Raw genomic sequence first — 21,849 nt, forward strand, 5'->3', positions numbered from 1 at the left:
ACGAACATCTAACATCTTCTGAAATATTTAAACCATTCTACTCTATGATTTCTGTGTATCTCAGTCTCGGACACCCCATATCAAAAACAGAAGTAAATCAAGAAATCGGACACATTTCTAAACTTCCAAATTATGTCGTATTCTTCACAAAGATATTCACAATCAAAGTATGTGTAAGACAGATGATCTGCAGAAAGTTTTGCAGTTTGTATCTTTGAATTGTTTTCATGACCTAGCTCTAGCTCGTTCAATCTCTGGCCACGACTATTGGAAACGACTGTATGATATCATCATCAACGCTGTCCTCATCGCATGGGTATTTTTTTGTTCTTTGGGATCTACTGAGCTTGAAAATAGATGTTAACATTGGATATTTGGGATGCACTACCTGTCTGCACTGGTTTTTGATTTGCATGTACCGCGAAAATGGCGAAAAATTGGTAGGGGTAGGGGTACTATATCCTCCCCTACATTAAGTAAACTAGCATGAAATAAACTAGCATGAAATAACACAAACCTTACATTTTTGGAAAACTCTGATACTGCCCTTTCTGAAAAACACCAATTTTAGCTAAATAAATTTGTGTACATAGAATAGGATGACTTGAAAATAATTTTTTTTGACAATTTTGAAATGTTTTACCCAAATACATTGTAACAATTGTGTTTTACTTTTTATTCAGCAAAATTTTGACAGCTTTCTGTGTTTAAATTCTGACATGAGGGCGCTCTTGTAGGGACAACATCGGATTTTTAGAGCTGTAGTTTGTCTCAATATTTACGCCAATTATGTGCCGATTTATCGCCTTAGAGTGAACGGACCCGTTTATGAAGTTTCCAACTACATCTCGGTGACGGAGATTGTAATTGTCGGCGGTCTAGAAGGTAGTTCTCTGTGTTTTTCTTCTCAACTTTGTCCGACCAGATCTGCGTCACTGAAGTCTTTTGTTCTGCGTAATTAATGCAGTGTCAGTGCGACTATGAATACACGCAATCCAGCACCCTCACTTGTAAATGAACTGAAGCGGAAGTATCTTGATATTGTTGACAATCTTCCACCAACAAAACTCAAATCTTTCTCCAAATGGCCCTACGTCCATAAGATGGAGAATGAACTCAAAATCCTACAACCCGATCTCAGTGAAGACACCATCAAGTCTACATGTCATTTTATAGGGAACGCTCTGAACAATCGTGCTATTGACAGAAGAGCTAGCTGTCCGAAAAGTACTCCAATAACATTGGAAAGTCCTGACCAGTCTTTCCTCACTAAAATGGTGACAACGCCATTGAAATATATTTCCAGCAAATTGGTTACTGTTAATAACTCCGGCAACGATGATTTGAATAACCCCCTGTCAAAATTATCATTAGAGAAGTCCGAGAAAAAGAAAAAGTCAAAAAAGAAGAAAGTGCATAATCCACGATCCTCCGCAGCGTCTGTTCAACATGCGCAAAATGAAGTGTTCTGCATTTCGAATTGTAAACATAACAGATCTGATGATGGAGAGATGATTCGCTGCAGCCTATGTTGGAAGTGGTTTCATATGGACTGCTTGGATGTCAATGAAGAAGAAGCGAACAGATATTTCTGGCCATGTTTATTGTGTAGAGCGCTACCACAGAACATCTCGCATTTAATTGATGACGTTGCTGATCTTAAGGTTAAAAACAACAGTCTTGTTACTGAACTGGATGCGCTCAAATTTGAAATTGGCGCCCTACGATCATCCAATGTTAATTTGAACACACTGTTGTCAGAAAAGATCTCCGAGAACGAAATGCTGCGTGAAAAGTGTGGGAAGTTTCAAGATGAATGCATGATTCTGCGTGGTAAGCTGGATTCTATGAACGAGAAATATGTTGCACCACTGGAGGGTCGGACACCTGATGCTGCCAGTATTAATAACAAAAGCCTTCAACGTGTTAATATAGATGCCACAGCTAGCATTGTTTCACATTCCAGTTCCACAAATGCTGCCATTACAAACGCGAACTCATCATTATCACCGCCTCCTCTCACATTGTTTATCGGAGACTCTATTGTCCGTGACGTCACAGAAGGCACTTCGGACTCTAAAGTGATCTGTTTGCCCGGTACTACTATTGATCAGTTGCGTATGCATCTCCACTCTACATGTGCGGATAAATTGCGACCTAACGAGATAGTAATTGAAGTTGGAACTGTCGACTGCAGTATGATAAAGGATCCAGATTCTATCCTTGCTGATTACAAATTACTTTTGAAGGAGGCTAAACAGATTTCTAATGGTAAAGTGACTGTTTTGAGTATATGCCCCAGAGTAGACGACACGGCAGTGCAATCTATAGTTGATGAAGTTAACCACCTGTTGTCAACTCTATGCGAACGTGAAAGGTGCTGTTTCATCGACAATGACTCGTTTTTCCGTTATCGAAATAACGAGATTGTATCTTCACTCCTGCTTCGCGATGGCGTGCACCTATCATATGCTGGCGTTGACTTGTTGCTACGTAACGGTAACCTGACATCACTCTTTCTGACGAAAAGGAAATCTAGCCGTCCCACTTCGTCAGTCCCAGTGTACAACTCGGGCAAGTATAGGTACCGATTCACCTCAAGGGATTCCGGGTCCACCCAAACTTGGCGACCGTGGTCACAAAGGCAGGGTGAGTTTCGCTCACAACGGTTCGTCAGTCAGGACCAGAGAGATGAAGTGCGTCGACATCCTCCTGATGCTCCGCGTCCAGGTTACGCTACTCGATTTCCTCGTAATGCTCCGCGTCCGGGTAACGCTACTCGATTTCCTCACGATGGTCCGCGTCCAGGTTACGCTACCCGTCCACTTGATAGAGACTGGCATGACATCAATAGTCAATTTCAAACAACTTCTACGAACAGAAGAGTCAGATGCTATTTATGTGGGGAAGAAGGTCACATCCAGCGGGTATGTCGTCATGGCGTGTCCATCAGATGTTGGAACTGTGGATCTCTCGGTCACAAGCAGAAGTCGTGTACTGTGCGTAGAGACTAGGTCGTAGGCAAAGAAGTTCTTGCCGGTAATGTGTTTTGTCGTACCAGTGAGAAAAGTAATGCCTTAACTTTTTGTTGTTGGAACGTTCAACATATTTCAAACAAAATCGATCAGATCAGACATTATTTATCCCTCACTAAGGAAAATATATTATCCTCTGTCGATGTCTTGTGTATTGTGGAAACGTTTTTATCTGACGATGTTTCCAGTACTGAATTTTCCATCGACGATTTTAACTTAGAACGTAAGGATAGAGCTCATAAGTCTGGGGGTGGTCTCATTTCCTATATTAGATCTGATTTACCTTACAAAAGACGTTATGATCTTGAGTGTGATCATCTCGAGATAATGTGGTTAGAAATAACACCACACATGAGTAAACCCTTTCTTATTGCTTCTGTGTATCGACCACCGAACACCACACGCGATGTTGATATGGATATTATGAGTAATTTGGAGAGGGGTTTTCTTGAAGGTACTGAATTGATTGTATGTGGTGACTTTAATGTTGACCTACTGTCGAATCAAGGCATTAACCACTTTATTCACCAGTCATTATTATTGTTTAATATGGTGCAACTTGTCGAGGGTATAACTCGTCCTGCATCCAAGTCTTGCTTAGATCATATTTACGTTTCGAATCATGTCAATTTTTATAATACTTGTGTTTGTGAGTCCGGCTTATCGGATCATCTTCCTGTTTTAACAAGGCGTAAGTTGAAGGTTTCTCGTCCACTTTCTGGTTCTCATGTATCCATTATGTACAGATCTTTCAAAGCATTCTCTGCTGAGAAGTTCTTGCTTGACTTAAGTAACGCACCTTGGTTTCTACTCGATAAAGTTATTGATGTCAACGGTGCTTTTGATACATGGATTTCGATTTTCAATGAGATTTGTAACTTACATTGTCCTTTTGTCAAAAGACGTGTTAAACGTTTCAAACAGCCAGAATGGTTTTCTAGAGAGATTTCAGATGTTATGAAAATGCGTGACAAGACTCTTAAACGCGCTAAATCATGTGATTCTCATAATCTTTGGTCTGAGTATAAGGTTTTAAGGAACAAAGTCGTTCACCTTATTATCCAAGCTAAAAGGAAGTATTATGTGAATACCCTATGTAGTAAGAGTTCTAATCCTGCTGTTATTTGGCGAATTTATGATAGTATCATGAACTCTAATACTTGTAAGAGCCCAATTTTTTCTAAAGATGGATTGTCCTTGAGTAAACCAACTGACATTGCCAACGCTTTCATGAATTATTTTACAAATATTAATAGTCATCTCGACTGTTCCTCTGTTTCTGGTAATTTTGTAAAGTTACAGGAATTTGTTGATGATTTACTCAGAAATCAGCATGTTTTTAGAATCCCTCCTATTTCAAGTAACTTTGTCTTTTCTTCGTTATTGAAGGCGAAATGTACTGGTTTAGATAATGTCCATTGCAAACTCTTGAAAATTGCTGCTCCTGTAATTACTGATTCTCTTCTACGTTTATTTAATATGAGTTTATCTCAGTCTGTTTTTCCGAACGCCTTTAAATGTGCCAGAGTGGTTCCATTGTACAAAGGATCAGGAAGTGTCAATGACTTTGCAAATTATCGTCCTATTTCTATCTTACCAGCTCTTTCGAAAATACTTGAGAAACATGTTCACGTTGCTCTGTATGATTATTTGACATGTAATGATTTGCTGTTAGATAACCAGTCAGGTTTTAGAAAAACTTCTCGTGCCAAACTGCTTTGTTACGCCTTACAGATGATATTTTATGTAATAGTGATGACGGATACTTAAATGGCGTACTCTTGCTTGACCTTTCAAAGGCTTTTGATGTAATTAACCACAAAATTCTTTTGAAGAAATTGTCAGTTTATCGTGTATGTGATGAAGCTCTCAGTTGGTTCAAATCATATCTTTCCAATCGTCATTTAAGGTGAAGTACTACGAATAACGTCAAAATTAGGTTGTGGTGTCATTTTCTTGAAACTTTGCAAAATATTCTTGGAAGTTGTGCAAGTGCAAAAATGAAATAAAAAATGGGGTCACCACGCTCGTTTCCATGGAAACGGACGTTAAAATGGCGTCGTTAGAAATAAATAAAAATGATATAATTCACTTAAACTAAAGAAAGCAATTATAAAACGCTTAGCAAATGAGTTAATTTTAATAAATACAAGACTTAAGATTCATATCTATCGAATGTATAGTTTTCATGATGTTTGTAAAGAAATTTTAACATAAGTGTCGATTACAAAATGACGATATCGAAATTATATCACTACATAATTTTTGAACTTTCTTCCTGTCGCTTTGAATGGTGTCATGTTGACCAAACTTGGCGAATAAAATCCTGACATAATACCATTTAGTTTACACTTTTAATAAAAGGGTGTCACCATGCTACTCTTTACAATATCTCCAGGTGAATACGAAATGTGCGCCATGTAAATGGGAGAGAAATTTAATTTTTGGCTCACATTGAATAAAAATCAGCTTCTAGGGGGTCAAAATAAGACAAGGTTATAGGTCACATGTATTTCCAAGAGACTGGGTCAAAAAATTAGGTAAAAGCGCAATTTCAACAAGACAGGGGATGTTTAAATACATGCTCTACAAAATAACCCATTTTCGGCAGGCTGGAGTTAAATCTGCGCAGAAACGTTCTAAAGCGTGTGCGCGTCCGAATTCGTCGCCCTTTACCTTAATTGTTAGCTATATGGGCGGTATGTCTGAGAGAGCTCTCGTTCAAGCGGGCGTTCCACAAGGCTCTATTTTAGGACCGCTCTTATTCACACTTTTTATTAATGATTTATCATTATCTGTAGTTTCTTCTCATTTACATATGTACGCACACGATCAGACGTTGCTTGCACGTGGGAAATCCATAGATGATTTAAACAATACTATAAATAATGATGCTGTACCTATCAAGAGCTGGATTTCTGCAAATTCTATGCGCCTAAATGTTAAGAAAACAAGAGTCTTTGATACAAGAGTTTGATTACAACTCCTTATAGGTTAAATCGTTTAAATGATCGAGATGTATCGTTATCTGTAAACATTCATGATTTTCTGTACATGTGTTTCATCTGCAAAGGTTTAGGTGTAACTCTTGATGAAACCTTATCTTGGAATGATCATATAAATTGCATGTGTACATCGTTGAGCAAAAGAATTGGCCTTTTACGCAGGGTACGTTCTTTTATACCCATTGATTATCGTATCGTTTTATACTATGGTTTAATTCAAAGCACATTAGATTATTGTTGCGTAGTATGGGGTAACACGACTGAGAAAAATCTAGAGAAACTTTTTACACTGCAGAAGAGAGCTTTGCGTGTACTTTTTGAATTGCCCTATGATTTTCCTTCTGTAGAATTGTTTTCTGTTTTCAATGTTATGTCAGTAAGACAAAGAATTTATTATTTCCTTGCAATTTTAACATTTAACTGTGTGACAGGTAATGCTCCGCAATATCTTTCAGATATGTTAATCTTCCGAAGTAGAATTCATCAATATTATACACGTTCTGTAGAAAAAATGGATTTTAACATTCCAAAAGCAAATTTATGTATGGGTCAGAGAAGTTTTAAATATCGTTCATCGCAAGTATGGAATTCTTTACCCAGTGCATTGAGACGTGCTCCAAGTATAAGAACGTGTAAGGTGAAAGTGAAACAATTTATAAAAGAAAATGTTCCTCTGTAATTAGTAATTAGCTTTGTTTTTTTTTGAGATTTTTGCTCTTTATTTGAGCCCCGACGAAATTACTCCTTGAGTAACTCGGTCGCCTCAGTAAAAGTGTTAAAAAAAAAAAAAAAAAAAAAAAAAAAAAAAAAAAAAAAAAAAAAATTATTCATTTCGACATATTAAACAAGAAAAAGTGTTAACATTAGACATTTAATAACAAACTACTCTGGAGTCAATTTTGAATTGCGTGTATCTGTATGGAATGTGCAAAAGCTGGGGGTAGGGGTACAACATTCTTTCCCTGATGAAGTAAACTGGCTTGAAATGCCATATACCTTATAGTTTTAGAAACGTAGATATTGGTCTTTCTAAAGTGCATAATGTCTTAGTTAAAGAATATGACGTCATAGTTTTGGATAACTTTAAATCAATTTTTTCTGGTAATTCAGTATTTTTAAGCGGAAGAAAATATGATAACTATGGTTTCCTTCCAATGAAGAAAATCAAATAGATTTATAGATGTTATTTACTAATTGCAATCTGCTGAAGAAGAAAATAAATGTCAAAATTGGGTATTGACCCTGCAATATTGTCAGTAATCACTAAACTTGCAAGTTTTGCTATATATATTTTGGTATATATCGCGAAGGAGCATTTTATTGGTATGCAATGAACGAATGCACAGCTTTAAAATGAAGGCTTTAAAACGCGCCAACATAGTCATATTGTCATTTTCTCCTTTAAGTAAATAGACTGTTGATGACTGTCTATTTTATAAAATAATTTTGATAAGACATAATTATTATTTTGAAAATTTTCTATTCTTCCTTGTCTTACTGATACAGCAAGCATCACTATCGATCCATTAGGCCATGGTCTAGAAGGGGCGTCTACGTGCACCTCCCCCGCCCTACAGGATAACAAACCTGTATTTTCAGAAGCCTTTGGATCCCTAAAATAAGAAATGGGATTTGAACAGAAAAATATAGGGACTCATTAGTTCTTACGGTCATGTGTTGAAGGATACAGCAAAATCACAATTTTGAGACCGACATGCATTTTTGTCAAATCTGTCTTCTTGTAAGTCATGTGCTGAGCTTACTTTTTAACATGACCTAGTTTATGGGGTATCATTAGAAAGGTAATTTATTCTCCTTTATAATGATGTATTTCAATATGCAATATTTTCTATAGCTTTCATGAAATAGGACCAAAACTTACCCTATACCCGAAAATTTTATGTCGCAAAACTGACAAAACTAATCTCAAGTTCTACAAATTATTTACCTAGACATATTACAAAAGGCAATGCTTTGTATGAAATCTATTTTATTTGCTGCAAGGACATGTCACAAATATGAATTATACTTTTAACAGGCAAAATATTTGGATTGGATGGCTGTTACCGGCATGTTTTGAAGGTTGCAGTGAAGTCACAGTATTACCGACTCGCATATATTTTGTTAAACGTGTCGTGGTGTAAGTAATCTGCTGAGCTTACTTTTCACTATAGCCTAACTAATGGCCTGTCATTAGAAAGACAATTTATTTTGCTTTAAAATGACATATTGTTATATGTAATATCTTCTATAGTTTTCAATTTTTCAGTTACATATTTTTTGAGGCTATTTTTGTCATTGTAGATCTATTTTTTTTCAAAACCCCTTGTCAGACATTTTGATATTCAGTATACAGGTCCTCAGGATGACTTAAGTCAGATATTTTCATATAGTGAGAAAATACAAAATTTTGTATTTTTGGAGCAATTTTTGTCAATAAGTCCCAAGAGACTACCTAAGCCAATCATTTTTAAAACTTGAGGAACCCATGGTTTTTTTTATTTTTTGAGGCAATGTATTAGACTGCAACCTTGAATGACCTATAGTAACCCCGAATACCTTGTAAAACAATTTTGAAGACACTGAAAATAATTTAGTCTTATTTGGTGTCAATTTGTAGCGATATTTGATCAAGAAAAAGTTGTGAGGCAATGTTTATGTAGTGGACCAACTTTAGCAAATATTTCATGGAGGAAACCTCAAACACTGATGAGGGATTTTAATCCACCAGAAGGCATATGGCAAGATGCACCATACCGTTAATACAGACTCCAGTTTATTTGTATTAGTTTCAATCATTTTGTTACGTAAACATAAAACAATGTCATGTCATCACTTAATTAAGTAAATCATCACAGAATAAACAAAAATGGTTACTACCTGTCCCTCTGACACCATATTGATTTTTGATTAATACCCTGCATATATTTACTCCTTCCAAGGTTTGAATTTATCAGTTATCATCGACCAATTACCAGTGGTTGTCTGCTTTTGATTTTAACTTTGAACTTGCTGTAGACAATGTTGACTTACAATATATTTTGCTTGCACTTATTGTCAAAATATAGTTGCACATTTTTATCTGAAACCAAGAAGTTTTTACATTTAATGTTACACATACTACTCGTACAACTAGGAAGTAATTAAATCTTTTTAACCTTTCTCTGACGTCCAACATTGGAAAGTTAATGGAGCTGTTGCAAGTTTCCTTCTCACCAGTTGTTTATTTGGTGTGTATACTGCACATTTATTCTTGGTTCATCTGTGTATTACTTAACTCCATGTAAATCATCCAAACATTTCAAGCTAGGACCATCAAATTTTTACTGTTGATCTACAAAATTGAAAAGTGGCTGTTAAAATGGAATTCGTCCTAAGAAAATTGAAAATTCAAACTATTTGCAAACACAATAGCATTTTCAGTGAACAAGTGGAAGTAGGAATACCTAGTTTTGTTTGTCAGACAGGAGCAACACTGTGCCTTTGGTGGTATATTTTTTAAATGACTTACAGAAATTGATATTTATTACTAATGTTACTATTGCCAATTGTTGTTTTGCCTGATTCAGGCACACACCTAGCTATCCTATGGATTGTCTTGAATATTATCACAGCACAGCAACATCAGCCACCAGGCTGCTTGTTGAAACACCTATTTGTAGGGGTTTTAACTGACTGATAAGCTTTGTGAAAGAGTATTGTAGATAATGTGAGTTCAAGCCCCTTAAAATGCATCAGCAAGACTGCATCAAAGTTGACAACACTTACTGTACATGTTGTTCACAAATCTCTCAGGTTGCACCATTTCACACATCAATTTCTAAAAATGTTCTATGCGAGAGGGGGAGCCCCTCTCACTTTCTCTTCCCCTGGCGTGTTCTAACAGTTTTACTCAGTAAAAACAAATATAAAACACCTCATATTGCACCAGACTGCATCATTGCACTCATCAATTTCTCAAAATTTTCGATGCGGGAGAGGGGACAACCCTCTCACGCTTTCCCCCTTTGGGGTGTTCTAATAATTTTAAACAAATTGATAACATCTCTCATATTGCATCAGACTGCATTATTGCACACATCAATTTCTCAAATTTTCCACACAAGAAAGGGTACAACCTCCTCTGACACTGCCCCCCGCCTCCTGCGTGTTCTCCCCCTGTACTTTCAAATTCTGCCCTGTCAGATATCTTAGTGAAAACCTTGTCATGATACCATCCAAATTAAACAGTACTATATGGTTTGACAGTGGTTACAGCATGAGCTTTGTATCTACATTTTATTGTGACTTTAAATTTCCTTTTGCTGTTTTATCTTTTTCAATCGTCATGAGGTAACCGATGATATTCTAGCAGGATATGAAAGGTCTGTACTATTGCTGTATTTTTGTACATGTTATATAAATACATGTCTTCGTATTTAACTGTTCTAAGTCGAGGAGGGGAGTCAGTCAAAATCTATGTATTAGAGACGGGGGTTACTCAAATGCATCGGGGTTGGCAGGGGATTTACTCGAAATTTCAGAGTTCTGAAATTCCTCAGACCCCTCCCCCCACAAAGACCGTAAATAATGACGATACCCTAAGTAAGTTTTTTTACCACAGGAAAACATTAATCATATTCACTCTTCGTCCTTTGTTAACCTTAGAAAGTTTGACCATGTAAAATTGTGCTGTTACAAGTGTTAATGTTGAATTGTTTAAATGAATAAAATCTTGGAAAGTAAACAAGATCCTGTGTCACTGTTGTTCCTGTCTTGTTTCACCATCAGAAAAAGAAGACATTATAATAAATTCACACTCCATTGCTCTACCAAAACCGAACAATTATTGACATTTTTCAGGCAAGACACGAGACGTCTCACCAGTAATACCTGTAAGTTCAAGGCAACTACGCAGATGATCACATGTTCCGACGAGAGAGGTAACCATAGAGGGCGTACGTCCTACTGGTACTCCTGTGACAGGTTTGCAACCACATGACATACTCCTGGTGCGCGCGCGTACTTGTTATGTGCCCCCTCACTAGCAGAGCGACCTTGTACCCGGAAGCGATATAATAGCTGATTACCAGTCATGAGACTTTGTTTGATGTTTTTACAGTGGGCTTTCGAGTAGCTTTTAGTAACTGTGGTAAATCACAGTAACTCAGCCGTCACTTGCTGGCGCTAAGAGCAATAATTTCGCGGACGAGAGTGGCGTGAAGTTTGCGGTAAGTTTAACTAGCGATCTTTCATTGAACGAACGAAAAAGAATCGAACAAGAACGAAGGGGCTAGTCGTCTTTCCAAGTGACCATCAGCTTTCGTCACATTTGAATGTCTCGTCGCAAAGTCTGCAACTTGAACGCGATTAGACAGTAGCCTAATTAATTAGTAACTATCAGCTCTTTTAGTCGTCTTTCGTCTCATTGTATATAGTATTGTATATGGAAACATACCCATTGCCAACATTGCGTGTTATGAGGGGAGTCATGCGTCGTCCTCTCCACACCCTTTTGAAACATCATGGACTGATCACCACATACCAAGGATTTGGTTGACCAGATGTTGCAACATTTAGTTGAACGTTTAAATCAAATTTGATTTCAATATTTGAATAATTTTAGGGAAGTCAGGGCTCGAACTCATTAACTTTTTACCTACTTGCCCTACGGGCAAGTGTCCATAAATTTTATTTGCCCAATGAGTAAACCTGCTTGTCCTAAATTTTTTGTCAGTTTACATTTTTTGTTTTGTTTCTATTGATGTTCATGTCAATTGTCATGATCCATAAGTGTTGGTCTTCCCAATCTCAATCGAGCGACCTGTGCTTCCCGACATCGGATATGACCGCGGCCGTTATTGTGAGCACGTATAGTGCCGATCCGTAGTGATTCTGAACCACCATGGAGAAGGGTCTTGCAGCATGCCTCGCACCGGCGTTCGCTCTCTCTCATTCTCGTACGGCTCCCGTTTTCGAACCCATGAGGGTATTTACATAACTTTGCGCATGCGTGGTGGAGAGTAAACGATTTCTCCCTGATGACGTACGGGACTTTCCACTGAACTCAATGCAGCGACCGTGACCGGGCTATTTATTAGCTTCATCGCCGTCAATTTCTGAGTGTCTAGCTGGTTGAACGTCTACTGTATCCCCTGACCCAGATCCCGCCTAGGAATCTTTGACTTTATCAGGCGTGGATTATTTCAAAAATTTACATTAAAAGGGTGGTTTGATTCGCCATGAGGATGCGCAGCCTCCGACGCCTTGTGAAATGTGGCTGTTGCAATTACTGACCACCCCCTCTTGGAGTCATTTGCGACAAGTGCAAGTTTTACGTTACTGAGATTAAATTTCCAGATTGAGGAAAGACAACAGCTGGATATCACTGTGAATAGCTGAATGTTGGTATCCCACAGACCAGTTGTTGTAATTCCCTCTTCAGTGACTTGAAAGTCGATAACAGCGAGCGTTGTTTAACAAAATTTCTTGAATCTTTTATTTCCAGAAGATGTTGATTTGATCAAAGTCTATCACTTGTCCGAACAGGAAAGTGCAATATATTTTTATTTGCCCGAGGTCAGGTTTTACATGCCCCGGGCAAACCGGCAACAATTAAGTTTAACCCCAAAAAGTTAATGCGTTTTCAATTGAATATTTTTAGCATAACTATATTTGCGAGTTGTTTGTGGAAGTCGTGGAAGCAATGGCTGTTCGGACTGAAATGACGGGTCTAAGGTGTTTTTGTAATTTTAAAGAAATCAAAAGGTGCGATTTCAAACCAATATTAATAAGAATTGTAAATAACAACTTAATTTGTGTTAATAAATATTCCATAAGTCGAACATTACAACAATCGTATGTAGGTTTTTATCCCTTTTATATGATCAAAATATATGTGGGTATGTATGTATGTATGTATGTATGTATGTATGTATGTATGTATGTATGTATGTATGTATGTATGTATGTATGTATGTATGTATGTATGTATGTATGTATGTATGTATGTATGTATGTATGTATGCAGGGATAGAAATACTTTTTTATTTCTTGTGGCAAAAGTTTGCCACCGGATATAAAATCAGGTGGCAATTATGAAAAATCTGGTGGCAGTTTAACACATCATGTGATCGGTATAATACAACATTTTGTCATTATTGCCACATACTCATTCTAATTTATAAATTCTTGAAAATATGGTGAGTACACGTCACAAAAAATCAACCCATACTGCAGGCCTCGAAAAAAAATTTTCAAACTTACTAACCGTGGGACACGTGAATTTCATTTTTACTTGCCCGAGAGGAAAAATTACTTGCCCTAAATTTCTAATAACTGTAATAGTAATTTGTAACAGAGAGCAAGTTTGGCCATATGAAGTGAATTCAAAGAGGGAAAAAACAGATTCAAACATGAACTACATTCTTGTTAAAATGAAGGACTATTACCAAATCTGAAATGTCGCAGAAGAAATGTGAGAACACTTTAGTTTTTTCTGTAGATTTGGCCATCTGGAAAACATCTTTGAATTTGGAATTTTTCCACTACCTAATCAAATTAAAATCTTTGCATAAGAGTAATAAGATTGTGTGATTTACAATATGCATGGCTGGCTGCTGCTCTTTATTATCAAGCTGAGATCACAAACAACTGTTCTGCTAGTGTTTATCTGCCAATGCATATGCACATGTACATCTGCAACCCTTTTTTGTTTACATGTTTACTCACTGAGCACAGCCGTCTTTCAAAGTTTTATTTTGATAAATGTATTCGTCAAGAGAGCAGATTCAAGTTTCGTTTTCGTTATACTCTTCAGTGCAGATTTGTTTTCTGTGAGTGAGAGCCGATCCCTAACAACCAAGGTCACGTAATTTGAAACTGTCTGCATCTCACGCAATACGTAGCTGCAGTATGTGGCCTCCTTGGTCGACTGAGCCCGTTTCGACTGTGATGTAAACTTGTACTTTTTCAGCTGGGGGTTGATTTACGTTGAACAGTAAGCATTGCCGAGATCCATGGCTTCGAATAAGTTTACATCCATTTACCAAGCACATGGTGCAATTACACTATCGCGTGAAGCCGATCGACTGTCATACGACTCATACACTTGCACAAAGAGAATGGCAACCACTGTCAAGAGCATACCACTTTACGGCACACATACAAAACAGTGAGTTCACTCCGTGTCGTCGGAGAGAACATGTCGCAAAACTCTATTTTTACGACTTTTTGTGTTTTACAACAGCAAGAACGATTATTTTGCGATGTCGGGCGGATTTTCAAGGGTTTTCAGAAAAAACTTCTGAGAGTTGAAGGACTTACAATGATTGTAGGCGTGTACAGACCTAATGAAATACGTTTTCAAGCTTGAATTGTCCAGAGCTTAGTTAATTCAACCGCTGGTGCACTTGCCCGTCGGACGGGAAGCATATTGATTTTACTTGCCCGAACGCAAAATTCACTAGCCACGGGCGTCGGGCGATAGGAATTTTTGAGCCTGTACTGGCTAATGGATTGCAAGTATTTATTGTTATTTAATTCATGCAGGCTGCAGGTTTGGCTTTGTTTTCAAAATGTCACAACATGCTTTTATCTTGTGCCGTATGACTGCATATGCGGCTATCACAGAGGGCAACAACATGTCAAGTGTACAAAAGCTGCTGTCATCGATATGGAGATTAGCCAATCACAAGTTTGGATTCACGCTGTGTTTTCATTCAGGCCAAAATATCGCAATTAGTTTGGGTTTTTTTTGGCTAATGAGTTTTTCCGCCGTCAGACAACGCGTGTTCCTTCAGTGTTCCTTCATTCAAGCCGTAGGATCGATGACATGATGACCCAAAATTTAGTGGCAGAAAAATACCACCAGAAAAAAATTTTGGTGGCAGATTGACAGTTTTTGGTGGCAAATGCCACCATTGCCACCGATTATTTCGATCACTGGTATGTATGTATGTATGTATGTATGTATGTATGTATGTATGTCTCTTCTGTATGTCTTTCTGTATGTCTTTCTGTATGTCTTTCTGTATTTCTGTATGTCTTTCTGTATGTATGTATGCATGCATGCATGCATGCATGCATGCATGTATGTGAATTTATTCAAATGAATATGTTCCTGTAAAATAATGAAAATGGGATGAAAATACTGAAAATGGTTAAAAGCCTAGAACTCCGATAGTACAAGTCAAATTCCTGTGTTTTTTATCTTGTAGCTACCATCTATGGTTATATGTGAATTACAAAAAAATCATGGAATATCTTCAATATTGTACGTTTGGTGATTTTTTCATTGTTTATTCAATCTTTAAGAAAATTGTTTTCTCCAAAATGTTTCATCGTATTGATTTGAAATTTAGTTTGCAGGTCCTAACAGATGTTCTTATATATCCATATGATAAAATCATAATGAAATGAACATTCTTTTAACTTGTCGTTTGTTGTCCTTTTTGTTAAAAAAATCATTTTAAAAGAACCACTTACCTCCTCTTTGACAATTGGCATGGATGTTCTTTGAAGTGGTAGTACCTTATATTTACCAGAATATGTTGAAATAAGCAAATTTATAAGGTGTTCTTCTTTTTGGTGATACTATTACATGTACATGTATAGGCTCAGCAACATACGAATACGAAAATAAGTCTGCAAGAAGTTGTGCACAGTTTGTGTACATGGGAATGCCAATAGTATAAGCAATATGAACATTTTGAAATTAGTGCCCTGTTATATTGAGATCTCTTGGTAAGGTTTTGTGATGGCCGGCTAAAATGAAGACACTATCTTCGTATGGAACGTGCATACATATCGTCAACGCTGAAATTCAATTTCAAGTACCACTGTTTTGTTATGTACGATAAATTTACCAGTGTGTGACAGACAATTCAAGTCACAAAATTAGCAACATTATATTTTAAGAACATTTTGTATGAATCTTGATCACTTGTTTTAAAGAAATAACCTGGTTTATAGCTTCGAATTTGATGTTTTGGAATAATGTTTTTAGGTGTGCTTTTCTAAATTATTACATACCTACCAATACAGCTGATGCATGTAGTTTGATTCTGCACCAACCCCCGACAAATACTTAAAAATTACCTCACGCACGAAATATCATCAGTGGCAGCATATGAGTACAAAATTGATCTAAACCCTTAAAAAGTCTAGCAAGCGTTTAACATGTTTTCATGGACACGTAGATGAATACACATATAGTTACCACATTACAAATACCTTTCTTAAAACATTCCGAAGTTCGAACATAGGAGACTTTCATCTTCCCTGGTCTAACTTTGAGCAACATACTCATACATGACATTTTCTGTGTATTTACAATTTAGAACCTTAATGACTCAAGAAATGAAGGCCCTGATTCATTTTCCAAATGAATACTTTGAGGGACTTTCGACGATTTATCGGAACGGGTTATCGAATTACTTCAGTATACGTGAACAAGATTTACTGAATGCCTGTGATAGATTTGTGTTCCGCCTTGACAAGGATGATGTGCTGCGAGTACTTGCCATAGGACCAGCTGACGGTATTTATAGGCTTTGATTTCTCAATAAATGTAAATAAGTTTTTTGGTCACTGCCTTCAGCAATATCTCTGTCCTTTTGTCTATCCCATTTTGTTTGCCTACATGGCTCTGTCCGCCCAACACCTCTCTCTCTCTCTCTCTCTCTCTCTCTCTCTCTCTCTCCCAAAAGCACGCCGGCACAAATTACAACCAATTACACATGTATTTCTGTGACATAATAGACCGTATATATACACTACGATTTTACTGCCTTGTATACTGACCTGAACATTGTTTTTATGACATGACTAGATGTTATCGATGCGAAATCAGCAAAGATTTTATGCACATACCTCTGGACACTTCTTACGCACAGGTCGTAAGAAGAATATTTCGCTTTTGTTATTTAGCTATTATTTCAGTGCGCCAATAATATGCTTTGAAAGGACTCAATTCCGCCAAAATCTTTTTTGTGATCAGCTTGGGCATATAATAATGGACGTTTCAGATTGTGAACAAAACAATTGACTTAAAAGAAATGTACTTTGTCTTATATCATCAGGGCTTTTCGACATTGCAGTCATTGATAAACTGATCAACAAGTTTGGCATGCGCAAGATCAGCTACGTTGTGATTGAACCCGCTAAGGATCAAATACAAAAGTTTGAAGATCTGGTGAAATCGAGGCACGAACAGAGTCTGTGGACGACTGTAAAGTTCGAGTTTCATCAGAAAACTATAGAAGCTTACCTGAAAGAAATAGAAAACGGGGCCGCCCTTGGCAGTTTTGATATCATCCTTCTTCAACACAGTGCTTATCATATCATGGATCCTGCAAACGTCTTCGCAGAGCTTTACGGACAGCTCAATGGGGGAGGAATGCTGTATTGTCAGATCGGTATAGGTAGGTGAAAAGTATTTCTCCCATGATGAATAACGTGTAACATTTGCAATCGTTTGAGTCAATTATCTGATACGTTTCTCAGAGGAGATAACAATTTTCGGTGATGGAGTATTGCCAGACAAATTCAGTTGAAAGTTCCATGTACTTATAATATGACGTCAAAACTAATTCAATAATTCAAAACATACAAGGTTATAAATCACCAGTTTACATAAATTATACACCAGGTTAATGGTTAAGGAGCTAAACTTTCAATGTTTTCCAGCTGTCAATCGAAATCAATTTGTGTGACCAATCTCAAACAGAGAAGGAAAGACATTAACAAATTTTCTGTACACTGATTAGGATGATGATACAAATCTTTAGTCCTGAGCGTTCAGCATTTAGACAGAGAAAAAGAATACCTGCCTTAAAACTGAGTATGTAGTTATGTTTGATCTTGGAAATCTCGCTCGTCACTTTCTTCAGTTTGGATGTAATATTCATCTTCAAGGTTGCAGTGAGTCTTAAGTTACTGCCGAAGATATTCTTGCTCAATTTTTTTAGCCTCGGCCAGGAAAGTAAATTGATCTTCGTATCATTCTGTCAGGACCCTGGGAACAAGTTCGTCTGCGAGTTGGAAATGTTATACCAGATCCCTACATACCTAGAATCGGGTCAGCAACTCTCCAAAAAATGTTGAAACATCGTATGCCGGACGTGAAAATTCATACCCAGTACAGAAAGATGAATTTCAAGGCTGGAGAGTGCTTCAAGGAGGGATCGAGAGATGGAAACTTGATTGTTGATTTTCTTGTCCAACTGCGCGACTTTAAGAAGATGGCGCCACCCGAAGTTGTTAGTGACGTCATGAAGTTTCTACGAGAAAGTTGCTATGAGCTCAACAATGATTTGTATTTCCCAGCAGACGACGAAGATATCATGATTATCAAAGAGTAGTTACCAGTTTCTTTTACATAGTTTTAGCCTAGTTTTTATGTTCTGCAAGTAGCTGTAAGCATATTGACTTAACCTTGAAATTCAGAACTTCAAGAACAAATATGTCAGTGTTTATACTAGTATAGATAGAGGCCATACCGGTTTGTATCATGCAACAAAAGTCATACACATTTTAGTACATGTCTTAGAATAATCGCATCACACCCATCAATAATCCGATAATACTAGATCAAAATTCGTAATACAATACTTGTAAACATAGACACAAAACAGCAAATAAACAAAACAGTAAATACTTTCGATATAGGGACGTCTGGCCAAAAGACCAAGAAGTGATGTCAGGTGTTTCTAAAAAAATAAGCGCATCCTGTCCCACATGTGGCATCAGCCATATATCAATCTGTAAGTCAAATAGGTAATGGTCACTAACTAAGGCCCAATATCGATCACTGATACCATCAGCGATCATTTGTCGAATAGAAACATTATATATATCTACCAGCTTGCGATAGCTGCTAAAAGCGTTTGAATATGTAGAGACAAGTCTTTTTCTGGTGTAACATTGATTCAACAGTTTGTAAGAGAGATGGCCATGTCTCTCTCCAAAATCACTACACGAACTGGATACTCTTGCACATCGAATAAGCTGGGAAATGTATACCCCACAAGTTGGTGAAAGTGGAATATTACTGATGAGGTATGGGAAATTGATGATACTAAAGTTGGAATCATCTCTCTTATCATATAGCCTAGCAGAAGAGTTAGGGTCAAATCCAAGTAAAATATACAGATATGAAGCAGAAGGGGCCGTTTAAATATTACCTTTGCAAGTGGCTGTAAACATAGAACCGGCATTCCTTTGTTTTGATTGACAAATCTGGGTATGAAGGAAGCAATTAGAGAATTAGTCCATTTTGCCAAGCCACAATAGCATAATTATGGAGTTATCGTCTTGAAGGATGATGTTGTGGTGCGTTTCTGTAACTACAAACACCGATGTTCGCATATTGTGGTTTAAAGAACTCTTACAATAGACTCTGTCAATGCGTTTTGACGATTTATATAACGATATTCAGTGATTGTACCGCATCTGTCACTATTACAATTACTGACTTTTCTTTACTTATCGTAGAATTCATCAGACAATAAACTATAGATATTTACTCTCATTTAATTTTGCAAACTTTCTACATTTCTCTAATTTCAGCTGACGTTTTAAATAACTACTCTTTCAGGAAATGGGGTAACTTATAAACTTTCCGGTCACAGAACCGAATGTTCATATCTGGTAATTAATATGTCATTAATATACCCACGCTGTGTCCTTTTTTCATGTTATATGCGTGAAAATTTAACTTTGTTCCGCAGACGTCAATGTGAAAGGGGATGAATGCTTTCATGCTAAATGCATGCATTATACATCGACGAGACAGGTTTTGTGTTGGCGCAATGAATGATCTGTATGGTGGGTCGCCAATTAACACTAAACAGTTCAGACGAGCAACTACATCGCTTCTATCGGTTCCTTGGAAAAGTACAGTATATGCAAAGTTCAGGGCACTGATAGGTCATTTTTTCAGTATTTGTGTTGTTTGTGTTGTTTGTATTGTTTGTTTGTTTGAAAACTAAGACTGTTTAGTACAATTATGTCAGTCTAGTACGATCATGTCAATATCAATAGACAGATTATTTCTTATGATGATATTAACATAGTGCAACGAAATCTTACGTTAGAAAAAAAATACGCGTCATTGTCGAGAAAAAAATACACGTCATTGTCGGTATCGGTCAAATCAGGGGGGTGCCAATCCTCGATTGGGCACCTGTGTACTGGTAGCCTGGAGAGCTTTAACTGCAAACCAAAACGTTACTTTGCTAGCATTTCGTACCCCCACTCAGCATTGGTTCAAAGTAACTCCAAAGTTATTGTCATTTTCTATTCCTTTCTTGGGTCTATTGAATTTTTTACCTTCAATTATACAGATTTTGGGACCTGCTTCAATGTCATATCTACGGTATTTTTTTTGACAAAGCCTTCTGTTAATTTAATTAAAACTGCACATTTTCCTTACACATTCATTTCAAAAGTGCTTATAGGAGGCAAAAATCTACATCTTTATTTTATTCAAGATGCTAGCTTTGATTGGTGTCACTGCGGCTGTCTGAGTTTTTAATTTCCTTTGCCAGATGATTTTTGCTTTACTTAGCAATCTCACTAGTTCGGTTGTTTCTATTATCGATTAACTGACAAATTGCATCTTGGTGTTGTTTAATGAGTGGTGGCAGAAAAATCGAGACAGGTTAATAGTGCGGTAAGGCTTGATGTCGTTCCTAGAGCTATTCCATCGATTCTTCGATGATTAAAAGCCATACTAGTACGACCAATTTCACAAGCTTGCTCGTCTGACCAAACGCCTGAACGCGGATACAGCCGCTTTACAAAAGTAAATACTAACTGTAAAAAATGTAGCCGCTTAACAAAAGTAATTACAACTATATAAAGTGTTGTTTCAAAATGTCCCAGACAGAAGTTCCCGACGTGGTGATTAATATTTGTGTTTGTCGTTCTTTTTGAAGCAATGGTATACCTAAATCACTTAATTTTATGTCATCGATATAAAACCCCCCAAAACAATTACGATTTTCCTTGTTTTGAATGCCATTAGTATTTCACTGGAGGAAATCGAAATGTCAGTAATCCATCACATCAACGCATTTCAGTCTGATATAATTACATCTACAGAATTTGTATTGAAGGTCACAACTGTATCACCCCTATTTGTAACAATCAACCCTATTTGTAACAAAATTTAATTTTCAAAAAACTTTGCCGTATATGTTAAAATATTAATAAAATATGCATATTTGTATGTTTGAGGGCAATTTTCTTTTTAATTTTTTCCTTGTCCAAACTCATTTTTCCGAAACTGCTTTGTTACAAATTGGGTTGATTGTTACAAATAGGGGTGGCATGTCAACCCTATTTGTAACAATCAACCCTATTTGTAACAAAACCTAAATTTCAAAGAAACTTGGCCGTATTTGATGAAATCTTGATGAAATATACATATTAGTATGTTCGGGGGCATTTTCTTTGTTTTCCTTGTTGAAACTCATTTTCCGAAAATGCTCGTGAGATTAAATTTCGCTGTGCAGGTTCCTAGGAATAAGAGCCCTACTCGTAAGATATAATCGATTTGTGCAGATACATGCCAAAGGTTTGTTTCAGGGCAATTTTCACCATTTTCGGTTAAAAATGTTAAAAATCTTGTTTTCTGACCGAAATCATACTAAACCTATATTGGGTAAACTTTTGTTACAAATTGGGTTCGTTGTTACAAATAGGGTTGACGTGTCAACCCTATTTGTAACAATCAACCCTATTTGTAACAAAATTTAACCAACTTGAAACAAAACCGAATTTTCTAAAAAACTTGGCCGTATTCGATGAAATCTTGATGAAATGTA

At 36.9% G+C, this 21,849-nt stretch overlaps 2 protein-coding genes across 2 annotated transcripts; both read left to right on the forward strand.

Annotated features, from left to right (window-relative positions):
* Positions 1-859: 859 nt before the first annotated feature.
* Positions 860-6,839, forward strand: LOC139133818 (uncharacterized). The gene is made up of 2 exons (XM_070700585.1): positions 860-4,949; positions 5,724-6,839. Exon 1 carries the CDS (start codon positions 981-983, stop codon positions 3,012-3,014), a length of 2,034 nt encoding a protein of 677 aa, XP_070556686.1. The 5' UTR covers positions 860-980; the 3' UTR covers positions 3,015-4,949; positions 5,724-6,839.
* Positions 6,840-11,003: 4,164 nt separating this feature from the next.
* Positions 11,004-20,361, forward strand: LOC139133819 (histamine N-methyltransferase-like). Its single transcript, XM_070700586.1, has 4 exons — positions 11,004-11,250; positions 16,360-16,559; positions 17,101-17,442; positions 18,032-20,361. Exons 2-4 carry the CDS (start codon positions 16,367-16,369, stop codon positions 18,379-18,381), a joined length of 885 nt encoding a protein of 294 aa, XP_070556687.1. The 5' UTR covers positions 11,004-11,250; positions 16,360-16,366; the 3' UTR covers positions 18,382-20,361.
* The last annotated feature ends 1,488 nt before the right edge of the window (positions 20,362-21,849 follow it).

Source organism: Ptychodera flava, chromosome 5, assembly GCF_041260155.1.
Source record: "Ptychodera flava strain L36383 chromosome 5, AS_Pfla_20210202, whole genome shotgun sequence".
NCBI lineage: Eukaryota > Metazoa > Hemichordata > Enteropneusta > Ptychoderidae > Ptychodera > Ptychodera flava.